General features: G+C 43.8%; 1 protein-coding gene across 4 annotated transcripts; it reads right to left on the reverse strand.

Moving 5' to 3' along the window:
- Window positions 1–281: 281 nt before the first annotated feature.
- LOC147652700 (uncharacterized) lies at window positions 282–16905 on the reverse strand. 4 transcript variants are annotated; one of them, XR_015288275.1, is made up of 6 exons: window positions 16501–16905; window positions 15768–15919; window positions 6841–6907; window positions 5505–5545; window positions 4411–4621; window positions 282–561 (listed from the first exon to the last, which is right to left on the reverse strand). XR_015288275.1 is itself a non-coding variant. In XM_086894000.1 (6 exons), exons 3-6 carry the CDS (start codon window positions 15779–15781, stop codon window positions 305–307), a joined length of 549 nt encoding a protein of 182 aa, XP_086750126.1. In that variant the 5' UTR covers window positions 15782–15919; window positions 16501–16592; window positions 16731–16905; the 3' UTR covers window positions 282–304. The 4 variants fall into 4 exon arrangements, 2 of the variants coding, with proteins under 2 accessions (XP_086750126.1, XP_086750125.1); XM_086894000.1 differs by lacking the exon at window positions 5505–5545 and having other exon boundaries at window positions 16501–16592; window positions 16731–16905; XM_086893999.1 differs by lacking the exon at window positions 5505–5545.
- Window positions 16906–18209: the final 1304 nt, after the last annotated feature.

Genomic DNA, 18209 nt, shown 5'->3' on the forward strand with positions numbered 1-18209 from the left:
GTTATACATTTTCTTGGACAGTTTTTAATTTTAGATGTCTGAGTCTTATTACTGTCCAGTCAGAGCTTGCTGGCACTTGGGGAGTGCCAGGTTCCTTAGTGTTTGAAGTGACAACTACATGAACTGTGACATTTTAAAAGCATGATGTCTGCTAGGCATGTCTCAAAAGTTGTATGTATTTGTTAAGTCCATAAATCTTCATGTCCACTTGTTGCATTACAGTTTTAAATTCGGATTCCAACTTTTGCTTCTTTTTGCCAAAAAAAATGTATATGCCAGTGTTTAATATTTCACTGCAAATTTATTAAAACTGGAAGAACTCATGTAGAGTAAGACTCTCAGACAGAGGGTGTGTCTGTACTGCAGTCTGGAGGTGTGACTGTGACTTGAGCAGACAGCAGGAGTAGCTTTCATCTGGCTTGCTGGGTACTGATAACAGTGCAGTGATGGCAGCAGAAGGCTGAGTAACCCATGGAGATCCGTGCACCTTCCCATCATTTCCAAGTGCTCTGAGGCTGCTGGTTTCAAGCTGGGTTGGAGAGTTTTCATGAGCTGCAATCCCTTTTGGTTTTTTACAAGTGGACAGACAAAAGCAAAAGGAGACTGTATTAGAAAAAGATACTTTTCAAAGTATATGCAAAGATAATTTTTATAATAGCCAATGGCCATTATGGCAGTCAGGTGAACAAGTCTCTAAACAAGTTTTGAAAAAAGGTCAGAAATCTGCTTTTCCTTACACCAAAGGTCTTCAAGGACAAGGATGAGCTCCTCTTGCAAATTAAAAAATGGCTGGATAAAAGGTATGAAAAAATCCATGTGAATGTGAACAGAGGAAAGGTCTCCTGAGGACTGTGAGAACAAAAATAAATGCAACCTCCTGGCCAAGAAGTTTCCAAGCCACAGATATGGAAAATATGTACAGAAAATATCACAGTATAACACCTGGTTCTTTCCTATGCCTCCACAAGCCACTATCAGAGAGTGGCCAAGATGCATTTCTGGTCAGATTCAAAATTGCCATAGTTTCATTCTTATGAAATATTTAGAAGAACCATTTTTCTTTTGAGCAGAGGAAAGAAAATACCCACAAGGAGTTGTCTCAAGGAGTTTTTCCCAGAGTTGTGCTCCTTAAGAAGGCTCAAAAACTGCTTAGGAAATAGAACTGGGATTCACTGTAGTTTGTCCTCTGAAAGTATCAGCTCTGGGTTTCACAGTAGGCTAAAGAGCAGTCATGAACTTGGGGTCAGGAGAACATAACCACAGTGCTCATTGTCCCACTGTGTAAATGCACAGTGTCCCTACGTTGTGAATCCCTGGTGCCATTTTGGCCACTCTGTCTTTAGCAGGATGCGTCAGAATTCAAAAGGGAAAGGCAGAAGAATGTTGGAGAAAAGTGCATGGAGAGCAGTGAAAGACAAGGATATTTAGAACTTTCATACATGGAAGCAGTCAGTGGAGAAGGTAGTTTGAAATTACTTAAGTTTGTTGGGGTGGCAAAGATGAGCAGCTACCATAGAAGTGGACAAAGTCACAAATGCTACAGAGAAAGTACATAGCAAGAACTTAGATCACTTGCAAGGTAAAGGAGAAAAGAAAGTCAAACGTACTGCATCTAGGGTTCAGAACAACAAATATTTGTGAGCTTTGCCCCTGGTGAGGGGCATCTGTAGTGCTGTGTCCCATTCTGGGCTCCTCGGTACAGAGGGACATGGAGCTCCTGGAACAGGTCCAGCAGAGACCACAAAGATGATGAGGGGACTGGAGCACCTCTCTTGTGAGGAAAGGCTGAGAGACTTGGGCCTTTCCAGCCTTCAGAAGAGAAACTGAGAGGGGATCATATCAGTGTATATAAGTATCTGAAGGAGGCAGGTCAAGAGGGTGGATCCAGGCTCTGCTCAGTGGTGCTAAGCAATAGGGCAAGGGGCAACGGGCAGGAACTGATTCACAGGAAGTCCTGTCTGAATTTGAGGAAGAACTTCTTTACTGTGCAGTGACCACACACTGGAACAGGATGTTGAGAGGCTGTGGAGTGTCCCTCAACAGTATTCTTGAATGCTGGAGGAACAGTGCAATCCAAGTCTGGATGCAATCCTGCACCGGATGCTCTGGGATGACCCTGCTGGAGCAGGGAGGTTGGACCAGGTGACCTGATGTGGTCCCTCCCAACCTGACCCATTTTATCATTCTGTGTCTCTTGCTGAGCCCATCTGACTAGAGGTGCTACAGCTCTTCTTTGGAAGAGGAGAGTAAGGGAGCAACAGAGGCTCTGAGCTGTCTCCGGATCTTCTGGGTGAAAAGGCAGGAAAAAGAAGGTCTAAGAAATGTCCCTGGGGCCATAATATCTTGTGGGAATGACTGTTCACTCTACTCTATCTTATGGGACTGGGCTAAGCAAGCTCAGAACACCCAGAAGGAGGAACCTTCTTACCTGGAAGACAAGACAACATGGCATGACACGGCTACAGCGTGTAGTGATGGCCAAAATATAAAAATTATTCAAGAAGGAATAAAAATTCTAAATGTGTGTATAAATCCCTGTGGTGGGGACATAACCTGAAGCTCCACTAGGAATCCACAAGGTATGAAGCCCCACTGTTGGATGGTTTACCAGGAAGGATAACTCTTCTCTAACTCCATTGCTTATGTTCTTTCCTCAGACACCTACAGACAACTGCAAAGGTCCCTCCTGGGCAGGGCAGCCTTCCATCCTGATCTGTCCTGACTGTTGTATGTAGCTCACCCCCAAACAGACTGCCTTCCTCCATATATATGTTTTCATTTCTAATGAACAATTTGCCAGTGAGATGAAATGACAACCAACCATTCATATAATAGCAGTCTACAAGAGTGACAGATCTGGGATATAATATTTTTTTTTTACATTGTTTGAACAAGCAGTTATTTTCCAGAGCACAGAAAGAACCAGGGTGAGTGCTGCTCTAATAGCTCTAGAATGCTGCAATACTGTATATTTAATGGGAAATGTGCTTGACAGAGTGGATCAGACCAGTGGTCTACTGTCTTCATCAGTAACTATTCCAGAAGAGCTCATAGGAATGTAAGAGACATCCCAAAACAGACCACTAGAAAATAATTTATTCATAAGAAAACCATCTCCTCAACTCACTTTGTTTAATGATGTCCTGCCTACTTTGAAGGCTGATACCTTTTCCACTTTGGACCTCTTACTACTCATATAAATTCCTAACCCTGCAGAGCGGTCGGCCTCAGTAATACTTCCTGGCAGAAAGTTCCACAGGTTAATTATGTGTTAATTATTTCCCATGTTCCCTTTAAAATACCTGCATCCAAGTCAAAGAGAATGCTCACCTCCCTTTGGTTTCAGTGGACTCAGGGGCTCTCAGCCTTGGAAGTTGGGGGTGGCACTGACAAGGTGGTAAGGAATCCAGCAGTTTACATTAAATGGAGCATGCTCCAGCTGCCCTCATTTTTGATAGAGATCTGAGCACTGCAGAGATTTAAGGTTCCCCACAGTGATCCATCATGGCTCTAGACGCAAACAGAGCTGCATTCTGGGATGTGCAGCTCCCTGTGGAGCACTTTTCCACTCCAACAAAGAAGTCATTGTGTGTGTGTCTGTGTCTGTGTCTGTGTGTCTGTGTGTGTGTGTGTCTGTGTGGTGGATGGGGAGCAGGGGAGCAGGGACAGAGCCACGGCACACAGACTGATACCTGCAGAAGTATTAAGTAAATTGCTTCTGTCCCATCCTCAAGGTAAATTATTAAATGCTCCTTTGTGTCTGACAGGAGGATGATGAGCTGGTGCTTTGATTTGTGCCTTCATGCAGGTCCATTTTCACACCACACCTATTCTGACCCACAGTCAGCCTGAAAGAAATGGCCCAGCTCTCTCTCACCTGTCCACTGCCAACCACTTCCAATGAGCTCCTTGTGCTGGGACCACAGGGCTCGACACAGACACACCAGCTCACTGAGTAACCTGAGCAGCAGGTCAGCAGCTGGTCCTGGTGACGCTACCACGGCTGGTGTGATGGAGACACAGCTTGGGAGCGCATGGCTGGAGGTCTCGCAGAAGCTCACAGCCAGGGGCAGGGGAGATTGGTGTCATCTCGTGCCTCCCCTGCCTCCAGCAGCCCTGCCTGCCCCCTGCCACTGGCATCCTCTGATGCCAGTACTCCTGAAATCTTGCAGCAGGTTAAATGAGGAGCCTGATCCAGCTTAAAGCTAGCATGACCTTAAAACAGGAAAATACCTAAAGACAGGCTGTGATGAGAATAGTTTCCTTGCCCAGCTCAGTGTGCAGGCTGCAAACACTGCTGCTGGGGTGTCAGGGGCAGGAACACAGTGCTGGAGGGCAGGAAAGCAAGACTGGATGTCAATCTACACAGTGATTAGATTACAGGGATTGAAAAATGATAATCTTTTTCACCTTTTAGTCCTTTCATTTGGGAAACTCTAAACATGCTACTGACACAGCCAGCAGCCTTGGGTTTGCACAGCATGTTGTGCACAGATGCTGGCCCGTCAGTGAGGCTGAGTGCTCCCAGCACAGGCTGCACTGATCCCATGTGTCCTCCACAGCACAGGGGCAGGATGTGAACGGGAACATGAGATCCAGCAGGAGTCCAGATAAGGGGAGCCTTGCAAAGAAAAGGAAAACAAGCAGCACAAGAGAGTTCAGGAACATGAAATCAGAGCAGAACCAGGTGAGCAAGAAGCAGATTTGTTTTTGAGGGTACTCAAGCTTTATCACAAGAGCTCTGAAACATCATATGTTTGCTTGTTCTCTCCCTCTGGGACAGTAGCTGCTCAGACATGGTGGGAGGTGACATCTGATAGTCTGGAACCTCTCACCCAGGTCTGAGAGACCAGACCAACCCAATGGCCCTGCTAGACAGGATGGGCATTTTTTTGCAGACCAGAACACCAAGGCTATAATAACTGTGCTTAATGTCACCAGAGTTTCAGTCTTATCTTAATGGATAGGCAGGCCCTATTTTTAGAATCAGTCAAGAATCCAAGATCAGCTCAAAAAAAACCCAGTTTCCTTCAGCACCCATGTTACATTGCTCTCACTTTGAGGAAAGAGAATAAACCCAGAGACCAAACTTTCAAAATAGAAACACATGAAAAGGGATATTTTCGGATATAATTTTCACAGGTCATGGAGTGCTTGATGGATTTGTCTGATGTGTGCTAGCATCAGAACTGCTGGCTCCTGATCCAGCAGCCATTTCCCTCCATATTTCCAGATGCAGAATATTTTTTTTCCATAGTGTTAGTGATAAATTAATGATGGCAGCAAAGGGACAAGGACCATTGTCTCTGTGCCTACTGGAGCTTTCCTAGGGAATGGTGTGATGACAAATTTACCCATTCCAGCCTTAAAGACAAAACCTGAAAACCCAGCCTTCATTCTTTCCCTCTGTAAATGTTGGGTTTTCCTAGCTAGCCAAAAATCATAGCACCTAAATACTTGGAAGAGAACAGTCATCAAGAGCAGTATAAGCACTTCTGCTATACCTTGGCATTAGCAGTGACTGCACTGTTTTCTTTAGAAGCTTCTGAGTGGCAGAAAAGTAGATATAAAAAAGAAGAAATAGTTAGAAATTATACAATATTCAACCAGACTGTAATAATGTTAAATACCATTTTAAAGCCCCTAAACTACTTTAAAAACAACAAAAAAGGGGCTGATTTACAATCTGCTTCACAGCTGAAGGGTGGAGTCCAGTAGGAATATTTGCCTTTGGATATGCTAGTAAAATAACAAACCTATATTAATCCAGTCTTGAACATAACTGCCAACATTTTGAGTGTATCCGTCTGTTAACAGTACAGCAAAACAGACTTTATTTTTAAAATGAATAAAAAGATGAAGGCACCACTAAGACAGAAGCCAGTTATTCATTATAATACTTTTTGCAGCAGTGCTTCACTTCAGAAGCTGGAGAGCTGGTGGTTTTCTTTGCTTTGTCGTCAGATGTTTGACATGCAAGTCATAGAGGAACAAGTCATGTACACACCCACTCACAGTGTGTCTGTGTATATATACAGATATATATGTACTAAAGATCGAATTAGTAAACTTCTTTACTTGGGGAAGAGGCATGAGGTATAGACACAAGTCCCAGTGCAGAGAGAAAATCATATTTCGATCGTGGTTCATGGGCACCGTGGTAGAATTGGGTCACCAGTCAAGTAGCCTCTTGTGACCAGCTAATCACAATGTCAATAGCTAATGGGCATGAAGCAAGAGAGCAGCTACCTTTAAAGACATTGAACAGAACAGGCACATTTGAATTGAAATATTACATGGTGGGGCACAATCATGACTGGCAAGCAAAAGAGGGAAGAGTTACCAGCAGCTCCCACATTACACTGCCCTGTAGGAAGAGATGAACTGCCAGAGCAAAGTGACTGTGAGAGACAGAACAGCTCAGGGACATCTCTGCAAAACTCAGCTGATCAGCTCATGGTGCTAACAGGTTTGCTCAAAATTGCTAACAGATTGCAAATATTCACACCACACAGAATACTGGGAGTGAGCCGAGATGTCTCTTATGGAAACCATTACAGAGCAAACCACTGGGCCCTATCTTCTCTGTATAAATGAACAGAGCTTGACTGAGTCAGCAGAGGTTCCCCTTTTAACATGTGCAAAGAATGTGGCCCCCCTGCTTCAAGCCCTCAAAACATGCCAAAACTGTCACCTTTAAGTCTGGGTGATCAAGGTTTGCTCTTTACCTCCCAAACAATTCTTTCACCAAGACCCTCAACATAGGTAAAGGTAAAAATAAATTGAAGTATTCCAACCCATACTTGAACAAAAATTAAATAATCAAAAAGACAGACTTACAGGTTGTACTTGATTCTTGGTACCAAACTCTTCATCAGTGAGAAGTTTGTCTTTGTCTGGCAGGTAGCTGTAGACAACGTGGTGGAGACAAAATGAGTGAAGAAACCTTCCCTTTACCACATAGCTTCAAACACAAAAAGCCGAAGTCTAAGGGCATAAGTACAGGCAATTCTAAAATAAAACATTTTTTTATATCAATCAGCTCCCCTACACACCTGTTCCAAAAAGGATTTGTTGGGCATCCCTCATTGTTCATGGCAGAATAGGAACACTTTGGGTTGAAGAAAAGTGCTATCACCGTGCTTTGGTTTTGCTTCACTGTACAGAAGAGCAGCCCTCTGCCTCAGCTCTATTCTCCAGTTAGCTTTCTTCTGGTACTTCCACATTAAATTCAGGATGACACTGACACCCCAGCTGTCTTGGTCACTCAGCTCCAAAATGACAGCTCTCATTTTAATGACAAAAATTTATAATTATGTGATAATTACCTATGACTTGGGCTTCTGGGTGCTATCCTTATGTAAAGCAAAAGAAAATGCTGGCACGCTCCTGAGTACACTGAAGCCAGTGGGTCTGAAGGATTGATGGGCTGAGGCCAACTCTGTGAGGGGCAAGGCCAATTGCTGCATTTGGCCACAATAGCCCCAGGCAGTGCCACAGGCTGGGGGCAGAGTGGCTGGAAAGCTGCCTGGTGGAAAAAGACCTGGGGCTGTTGGTCAACAGCAGCTGAACATGAGCCAGCTGTGCCCAGGTGTGGCCAGGAAGGCCAATGGCATCCTGGCCTGTGCCAGCAGCAGTGTGGCCAGCAGGAGCAGGGCAGGGATTGTCCCCCTGTACCCAGCACTGGTGAGGCCACACCTCAAATCCTGTGTTCACTTCTGGGCTCCTTAAGACAAGAAAGACACCGAGGGGCTGAAGTGTGTCCAGAGAAGGGCAACAGAGCTGGGGAAGAGTCCAGAACATGGCTCTGATGAGGAGCAGCTGAGGGAACCAGGGCTGTCTAGCCTGGACAAAAGGAGGCTCAGAAAGGACCTTACCACTTTATACAACTATGTGAAAAGAGCTTCTAGCCAGGTGGGGATTGGTGTCTTCTCCCAGGCAACACGTGATAGGACAGGAGGACATTGTCTCAAGCTGTGCTGTAGGAGGTTTAGATATCAGGAAGAATTTATTCTCTGAAGGAGTTGTGCATTAGGCTGCCCAGGGAAGCTGTGGAATCACCTTCCCTGGAGGTGTTCAAGAAATGACTGGAGATGGCACTTAGTGCTGTGGTCTAGTTGACAAGGAGGTGATCAGTACAAGATTGAACTAGATGATCTTGAAGGTCTTTCCTAACCTAAATAATTTTATGACTCCGTGATGTTCACCATCAGTGTCAAAGGATTAAGATTTCAATCCATACTCTAGCTCAGACTATAAACTTTTTCTGGGCAAATTATTTAACGACCCCTTTAATAATTTATTGCTTTTGGGAGAGTTACTTATTTCCCCCTGCCTTTGTTTCCTCCTCTTATAGAACACTCAGAGCTTTTTAAACCATAATTAGCAAGTTTAGAAAGCACTTAGAGATCTTGAGATAACAGCACAGTACAGGTGCACAGTGTATTTATTCTTAATACTTCAAGCCAGTGATCCTCAGCCTAGAAGCTGCAAAGCCATAGCTTACAGAGTTGGGTTGTAAGTTCTTTGGAAGCACAAACAGTTCACAAGCAGAAACCATGACATGAACCTAGAAGTGGTATTGGGAGTAAGGTCACGAACCTTGTGGTGAAACCAGAAGAAACGTCCATCAGTTTTGCTAGTTTCAGAAGAGCTTAAAATAGCAGGCTTTCTGCTGATAAATATGTTTCCACTCAAGGCTACAATGCAAAGTCCCACAGATGTGCTCTTCTGTTGAGGTCTCCCTCAAGAACAGCAACAGAAAGTTCTGCCAATGCCAGTGATCTACTCAATTAGATTTTACTTCAATATGTGTTAAGAGATTGGAACAAGATTTAAACAAATGTTTACCTCCAAAAAGAGCCTTAACAGACTCAAACCTATATTTCCCATGTGTATACATCATCCGAATAATAATAAAAATAAAAAGTCTCTGGGACATACTGTGAATATCAGTTTGGCTACCAGCTTTACTGCATGGAAAACTTCCCAGCAGGTGGTTGTAATCCTTCTAGAAAGGGACAGGGCTGGATCAGCAGCGCCTTGGGGTGTTAGGTGCCCTTCCCTTATTGGATTTACACTGTGATAATCTAAGCACAAAACCACTGCTTCTTAGGTTACTTCATTAAAAAGCTGACAAATTTGGTTCATGAGGCCATGTCCAATCTAAGCACGTGGCTTGCATTCAGTTTATCAATGGTAAACAACTGTTGTCTTCAGATTTTACAAACCTTACTGGTTTTTCCTGGGCATTGGACTCTCTCTTTGTCCTAAAAATATATTTCATTTTCCAGGAACATAATGTCCTGAAAAACATTTTTCATAGGCCAATAATAAATAAATAAAGAAATTCCCCTCCAAAGGGTTTTCATTTGTCACGTATAATTTATGCCCACATAAGATTCATTTGTTAAAATAAATAGTGAGACCTCAGAGAAAGCCCTTGTTCAGGTCTGCAAAGGGAAAAAGTGCGGTGCAAATGGGAGTGGTGGTTCAGCGCAGCCTGAGCCCCACTGGTACCCTCAGAGAGCAGAGCAGCAGACCGGGGTTTTTACAGGCCTCTGTTGTGTCTGTTGAACTGTTGCTCCGTCTTTAGTGAAATCTCAAGCAACAGAAATCCTCTATTAAAACCACCTGCACAGCTTTGTCAGCCGAGCTCCGTGCTGTCAAATGACTTAGCTTCTTAAGCCAATACAAGTCATTAAGAAGAAGGTGAATTAGAGATTTAGACGTTGCCGATAGTTGCTATCTCTGATCAATTGATATCTTCCTCTGATAAAGCGGCGCTCCCGGGCCGACCCCCTTCCCTGCCTCATCCGTGCAGACCCCGACCACTGGATCTAATTAGGGGTGAGGAACACCAGGCCCTCGTCAGCGCTGAAAGGCCATCAGTAGGCCTATCCATTAATAACTCTCCTGTGCGCTGTACATTGTAATTGTCAGACTGCAATTTACAGTAATCCTCCAATGCAAAACTTAAATAGCTGCAGCTGATTTGAAATTCATACAACCAGTTGAAAGAGAGAAAAACAAGATGCACGGGTTAAAAGGCCAAATTGTGCAAGTGTGTGCGCTGAGTGACAGACATTTTAGTACTAGCCTGGGACCATATTTTAAAAGGTCACTGAAAACTTTTGGCTTGGGCCCTCTGACAAACAATGAACTTTCCATATATTTATTTGCCATCTCTTTGTTTTTACAGCAAGCAGAATAAATGAGTTAAATGACGTTGTGCGGGTCTGCACATTGTCAGCACAGGTTATAAGTCATTATTAAACTCCATCAAATCAGACCAAACCCGGTCTAGGCAATGAGACTAAAAGTTATTTGCATTCCTTCTGTCATAAAAAATCATATCCCCTTACCCAAGACTTTCGTTTCTTTATTAAATGCAGCCACAAGAGTATTTCAGGTCTGGCAATGTGAGCTCAGGAAAACCTACTCTGTATAACTCAGTGTAACAGCTTAGAACCGATTCCACTAAAATGTCCCAGTTGAGTGTATCTGGGCACTCAATCAAGACACACATATTACTTTTAAATAAGATTAGCCTTTATATTTTGCTGCTTAAGTTAAAACTTTTCATGTCATTCTCTCATTTTATGTAAACTCCAACATAATTCTGTTTTAGAGAATACTTCAAACAAATTAAAATCCTCAACTTGAATGTGTCTAGCAAAACTCGCCTAATGGCATAGCAAGCTGTTTGGTGACACTAAAACACTTTTAAATAAGATGAATTTTCCCTGCGTTGCCCTGGCTTTGTAATTACTGCTGCTGAACAGCAGACGCCTCTGGTTACAATGGCAAAAGCAGCGGCTTGTGCTCTGAAACTTATTTGACAAATAACTTACAAGTGACCTGCAACATCTGTTTAAAAAATCGTCCTTTCGTAGCTGCCTCAAGTCGAGTTCAGCATCAATTATGAAATGCAAACATATCATCTGGGGCCAAGGGCAGCTTTTACACATACACAAGGCTTGGTGTGGGGAGGGGGCGGGCTCCAGGCGCCTTCCTTACGCCAGTCAAGGGGAAAGAAAATGTTTGGGTAAGAGTCCATGGGAGCTACTGGCTCGTAGCATCACTCTAGTGTGATCCAGCGACACTCAGCCATGGGCCTGATGGCAGTGGTGCTCAGGAGGACATGAGCCATGGTGGGATGGGACTTGCAGAGGTGGGCAGTGATGACCAGGACTTTCAGCCACCCTGGACATCAGCTGGAGCAGTAGGACCACAGAACCTCTGAAACCCAGCCATGAGCTTCGCTCATCTGGAAGGTGCCAGCAATGGCTACGGAGGTGTGTAAGTCACGTCAACCCCTCTGGAGCTGAAAACACCTACTTAGCAGGCCAAGGGCTCCACACTCCAAAGGACACCAGCACAAGGCTTTCATAAAACTAATGACAGCCTGGTTTACACTCACAAAATCTCAGAGTGATGGAGATGATGCTCTTCAGTCTCTAAAGCTCTCCTCAACCCTACCTCTCAACAGTTTAATACTGTGCTGCTTGGCATAACATCAGCTCAGGCTGAGATTTAGCTCATGGTACAAAAGCAGATGGAAGAGTGAAATAGAGCGCTTGTCTCTTCTTCAGAGATTGGAAGTTTTTTTCCAGTTCTTATAAGTCTTTTTATGTGGAAGTCAGTAAAAAATAAGAACAAGAAATTCTGACTGAATGTAATCCCGAATTACATTATTTTGGAACTTATTTAAAAGCTATACTACAAGGTTTGATTCAAATAACATGTGCAGTACAGATATCCCTTCACATCAATACATATAAATAGTTTAACTATTGAATATAAACTTTTAGAGAACTATTTCATTATTGAAATCAAAATAGTCTGCTTCTAATTTATGTGGAAGCACATGTAAAATACAGGTTGAACGATACTGAAAATATTGATTTCTGCAGCTTTACAAGATATTTGTATGTAAGAGATCAAAGGCAGATCTAAAAGTTTACTTGTGCAGGGTCTCTTTTTCTTCTGCTTTTTTCATTTACCTTCTGATACATGAACTTATTCAGCAACCAAGCTCAGCTATCAAGTGGCAACGCTTCTGCAGCTAATTGTAGCATATTGGAGTCTAGTAAGGAGTATTATTAAACTGTCCTACAACTCACGTTTTGTGTGAAAAACTGGGACTTGAAAAACACCTGCCCAAACAATTCATAAACACACAGCACAGCAAATACCTATGGTAATTCACTGGATTTACAACCGTCATATTATATTAAACATACAGTATCAAAATTTATCACCTATTACACAGATTCCTGTTTTAATAATATCTTGTTCTTGTACAATTGCACCTTCTCTCCCAGAGGGTCCCAAAGCACTTTAAAATCATACATACAGGAATTGCTTCATTCACTGTGGAAATACAGCTGCCTCTGGGGTGGAGTGGGGGTTAGGGGAGCAGAGGAATTGTGCACATTGTGCACAGCCATTATAAATGCTGACAGTCTAGAGAGAAGGTTGGGGACAGGGAGTGGAGAAAATTATACCAAACTCTCAGGAGCATCGTATAAAAAGCATGATCATGTTGCAGGTGAGGGAGGTGCACAAGCAGCTGTGGCAGAACTTAGCACAATTTAGGGCATTCTTGCCCAAACCATCACTGGTAAGCAATCCTACCATCAGTGCAGGGCCAGCCTGCAGCCTTCAGCTCCAGCCCTCAGGCAGTGGGCCATGGACAGGCATGAGGCTCCCTGTGGTGCAGCTCTGGCTGGTGAGGGAGTTGTGCTGAAGGCTTGAAGGCTCCATCTCTGGTATCACCACACTGCACTGCCCAGATTCCCCAGAGACAACCCCAGCTGTGCTTCTAGGAAACCACAGGAAAATGGGAGTGCACTGATAGGTATCTCTGTGCTGGGCAACTGGATGAGATTGTACAAAAATAATGCTGTATTAGAACAGATCAGGAAATGCATGGATTTTTGCTAGGATGTTTACTCAGAGTAAACTGTCAAAGACTGCTGCTGCCTGCACCACTGAAAAATGTTTGTGCTCCTCAGCTGCCTTCAACTGCAGCTACATCTCCTTCATACTTGCCATAATTGCCAGTCTCTTGTTCCTTCATGTCAGCCCCAAATCTCTCCAGCTCACTCTCATTCAGGACCTTCTCTGACCCTCTTTGATCAAGGCAAGGAATCAACTTCTGAATTGTTAGATTTACCTTTACAAGGAAATCAAGTGAGAAGCTTAAAACTGGCCCCTGAAAATCACTACCAGTGGATTTACTCCTACCAACTAGGCTACTCTGGTTCTGCCTTTTTCCACCACTGCCAATCTCTACCCCACAATGCTCACCCTTTTCTGGGGGTGTTATTTATGTACTGGGTTGCCTAGGTCTGTTTCTTTCCTCTGTATATTTGAAGTGTCTCTGACTTGGCATTTCTTCGAGCATATTTTCAGTCTACACCTTTCTCTATTTGTTGATACATTTCAGGTGTTTATGCAGGTCCCCCATCACTCCTTGCCTCAGTCATGGCAGTTTCTGGGATTTCCTGACACACATCAACACACTGTATCCTATAGAAAAAGCAGCTGCTGTTTATCAAGCATGGACTACGTACTCACATCTAGTTTAGCTCCTACAGCCTATGTGCTTAAGGCTCTGCTGCGATTTATTTAGCTTCACCTTAGCTAACCTGCCAATAAACCAACATCACTTTACAAGAAACCTTCCACAGAGGTTGCTGTATGGTTATTTTACACTAAATTCAACAGCTTGCAATTGAATTTTGAGTAAAATAAGGATTTCCCTCCCAATGTGCAGGCACAAGGATGTGTGTTTGATTCAGCCCTGCAAGGTGGATGGGGAAGGTGTCACTTGCCTTTCTCTGCCTTGCTGTACCTACTGAGGAGAGTGGCATTCTTTTGGAATTCAGCCCTCTGTGGCGGGCAATATATTCAGTGCTCTGTGCAGGAACCCTTCTAGATGACAGATTCCACAAAAAGAATAACTTTTAAAAGTGCAACAAAGGCATTTGGTCCAGAAAAAAATGGTTACTAAATCTTCCACAGATCCCTTCCCACCTCCACCACAAGCAACTTCAACATCATTGTTGAGGGAGAGTCCTGGGAACTTTTGCCCTTGTTCCACACAAGGTTTTTGCTGGCACAGCCCTGCAGAGCAGCCAGTTGGCCAGACAGGGAATACAGCTGCCTATGCCATGCTTGTTTGTATAATGAGATCTCTTTTGCCTAGAGCATATGTACTATGTAAAGCTGAGAAAAAAAGGTGATGAGTGTTGCTGGCAGGAGCATAATGCCCTGCTATTCCAGCTAGAATCACTCTAAAAGCAGTAATTTCTTAACTTGAAATTGGTGCTGCAAAATAACATTAATTGGTATAGTTGTGTGAGAATAGGGCAGATCTTAGAATAGGCAGAGAAGTTGTGGATGTCTAGTCCCTGGAACTGTTGAAGGCTGGCCTGGATGGGGCTTTGAGCAAACTGGTGTAGTGGAAGATGTCTCTGACCATCGTGGGGCAGGGTGGAACTACACTTCAAGATCCTTTTCACTGCAAACCATTCTATAACTCCCTAATCTGAACTATCAAGCTCCCGAGGCTCTACTGATTTCAGGGAGGGTTCCATTCAGACACTTTAGACAGACAAGTCAGGTGGTGACTGGAGAATGAATGCACAAAAATGGAAATAACTGATCTGGGTGGCTGTTGTATAAACATGCAAGCAAGTGTCTGTGCTTAACAAGATGTGCTTGCTGCTTTTTTCTAATGATGGTAGTGAGACAGGCAATACACAAAAACAGTACTGCTCCTCTCTCGACGTTGCTGTATAGATGACAAACTAAGTAAAGTTACCCTAAAATTGATGTGACAGTGCTACTCAAGTACTTCTGTGATAACTGCTTTTTTAAAGGAATATGTAGTTAAGGACTGGACTGGTGATCCTGTAGTCTCCTCATGGAACTCAGTGCCTCAGGCAAGTCTGCAGCTTAGCACCAGCTTATTACAAATGCTGGAACAGCTGCAGCAGTTCATCCCCCCTGCTTCAGGCCAAGTGGCTGTAAAGAAGAGAGAATCATCCTCACCTTGGCAAGAGATGAGAGTGATCCTGGAGTAACAGGTGATTCCCTGGCTATGCTGCACTCTAATTAAATCCTCTTTCTCCTTGTTCCATCCCTTTCTCTGGAAAAACATTTCCAGCTTCAGGCTACTTCGTGAGACCCATGTCATCAGCTGAGTGCCATGCCGAGGTTAAGGAGGAAGAGGCTCTTCCTCATTCAACTCACCTCATTCTGACAGGGTGAGGAAAACCAAATGGTGCCCTGCAGCTCCACTGAGAGCACAGAAATGGGTGGGAGTTGGCCCCAACATGCAGAGGGGGCACCTGAAGAAGAATCGTCATAGACCGACTGAGTTGTTTAGGGTGAAAAAGATCGCTCCAACCATTAACTCAGCACCACGGGTTGTGGTGTGTGCCCACCACAAAACCATGTCCCCAAGTGCCACATCCACACACCTCCTGAATGCTTCCAGGGACAGTGATTCTACCAGTTCCCTGAGCAGCCCGTTCCAGTGCCTGATCACTCTTTCAGTGAAGAAATTTTTCCTAATATCCAACAACCTGCACAACTCAAGGCCATATCCTCTAGTCCACTTGTTACTTGGGACAAGAGACTGGCTTATCTCAGATGTGGGCAGCTGGTGAATGTGCCACATTTTAAAATTAAAAGCCCAAAAAACCAGAAGCAGAACAGCAGAGGCTGCCTTTGCACAGCCCTGTGTTTCTCACCTTTTGCTTGACATCTGGAATTTACACTTGTCATGTCTGAAGGACTTTTGTGTTAAATTCAAATACACACAAGTTACAGACCCCAAGTGGATGTCTTCCCAGTGACTTCAGTCAGTCCAGACAGGAACTCAGAACTACAGGAAATTTTCAAGCTAACAGAAGAAAATTACTTCAATTTAAAAGCTAGCATGAGACTTCCAATAAAATACACATAAAAAGTAATGTTAAAAATATAGTATAGGCCAGGTAAATGGAGATGGTTAAGCAGCAAAGTAAATGATACTGTTTCCATAAAACTGGGAAGGTTCTTGGTTATTTTGCTCACCAAAATGAAATTATTATTGTTCACATTCTACAATAGGGAAAGACCTAATCACTGCTATGAGGAAAATAAAACGTGCTTACATGTCAGTACTGCCTGTGTCCACTGACATGGAGATTTCCTCTAAGGAACAGATCCTGCACCTGGATTCTGGCAGCAGTGTTAGGGGAAGCCCATACATGCACCAAACCTGCTCCTCTGTGTTTCTGGACTTGAAGTTATGATTAGTTCTGTTACTGCTTCTTTTCAGGACAGGCATTGTCCAAAACTTATTCCCCTCAGTTTTCAAACTCCTTTTTTTGGGTATCATTTTACTTGAGAGTAATAACAGCCAACCATATACATCTCATTTCAACTGATGCAATTATGAAACACATTTTTTCTTGCAATAAGGAGATGAGAAATCAGTACCTGTAGACTCTTCCTCAGACAGGTGCATTCTCTCCAATTCCTATAGGGTGAGCACTGAGGATGGTCAGAAGGACAAACAGCAGAGCTTTAAACTAGCATTGAAGGGGGAAAGGAGCAAAACCAGGCTTGTCAGTGATGAGTGATGGGATGATGTGTCAGAACTTGAGGAAATGAGCACTAATGGGATCTCTTAGTCTGCTTCACCAGGCACTGGCTAAACTGCACCACACCTGAAATGTTTCTGCACTAATGCACACAGCATGAGGAGCAAAGGAAGCGCTCAAGGCTTTGGGCTAGTCCCAGAGATTTGACGTCATTGGCGTAAGTGAAAACTGTGATGAGTCCTGTGGCTGGAATGCCCTTTTGGAGGGTTCCAGGCTCTTCAGGAGAGACAGAACAGGAAGGGGGTGGTGCTGTAGGTAATAGAATGGGTAGAATGTATGGACATCACAACAATGGCACAGTTGAGTCTCTGGGTAAGAATCAAGAAGCAAACAATGTGGATATCACTGTGGGAGTGTCTAATGGACCTCCCCGCCAGGATGATGGCAATGACAGATTCTTTGAGGAACAAAGTGTCACTTCAAAGCCAGCTTCCCTTGTCCTTACAGGAACTTCAACTTGTCAGGAATCAATTGGGAGCATCACACAGCTAATACAACCCTGGCCAGATGATTCCTAAAAAAAACAGGTCCTATGTAAGCCAGCTCAGAAAGATGCCCTCCTTGATTTGCTGCTTGTCAGCAGAGAGGATCTCGTAAGCCAAGTGGAGATTGGTGAGCACAAAGTGAGAAAGTTTAAAATCTCTGGTGACATGAGGAAAAGCACCAGCAAAACCTCAACTCTAGACTTCAGGATGCTCACGTTACTAGTAAGTAAAGTCTCCCAGGACAATGTTTTTGCAGCTGCTGGGGTCCATTATTAGTGCTGATCACTTTTTGAACATCACCTCGTAATGGCACAAGAACATGCCAATTCCCATATGTCAGAAGTCAAGCAGGGGAGGCAGAAAGCCAGTTTGCCTGAACAGTTATCTCTTGGAAATAAGGCAATAAAACCAGGAAGGTGCATACCCAGTAGAAGCAAGGTCAGGTGACAGAGGATTAGAGATGCTTCTCGCCACTGTAGGGACAAAATTAGTGCGGCCAAAGCTCAACTGGAGCTGAAGCTGCCAGAAATGTGGGGGGGTAATAAAAAATTTTCAAATATATTAACAGCAATAGGCAGTGTAGAAACATCAGCCTATTCCAGGATGAGGATCCTCACAAGAGGGACTGGGACAAGGCAGTGGTGTTTAATGCATTCTTTACCTCTGTCTTCAGCACTGGTGATGGACTAAGGAGGTCTCAGTGCCCTGAGCTGAAGGACAATGACTGAGAATGATCAAACCCCAGTCAACCCTGAATTTGTGTGGGATCTGCTGCTCCATCTGGATCCCCATAAATCTTTGGGGCCTGATGGGATTCATCTAAGAGTCCTCCAAGAGCTGGCTGATGTCATCACAAAAACTTCTCTTTGATAATTTCTGAGCAGTCTTGGGAATCTAAGACTTCACAATGTGAAGTTTTCAGAAAGGAATACTCCTGATCTTTGTCTGGCAGGTCTGAATTGTCTCCATAAAAGACACATGACAGTACTGTACCAGTCAGAACATTCTACAAACACACTGCTAATATTCAGGATAAACAAAATACTAACAGAAAACAAAG

This window comes from Cyanistes caeruleus, chromosome 6, assembly GCF_971803275.1.
Source record: "Cyanistes caeruleus chromosome 6, bCyaCae1.hap1.1, whole genome shotgun sequence".
In the NCBI taxonomy this organism is placed as follows: Eukaryota; Metazoa; Chordata; class Aves; order Passeriformes; family Paridae; genus Cyanistes; species Cyanistes caeruleus.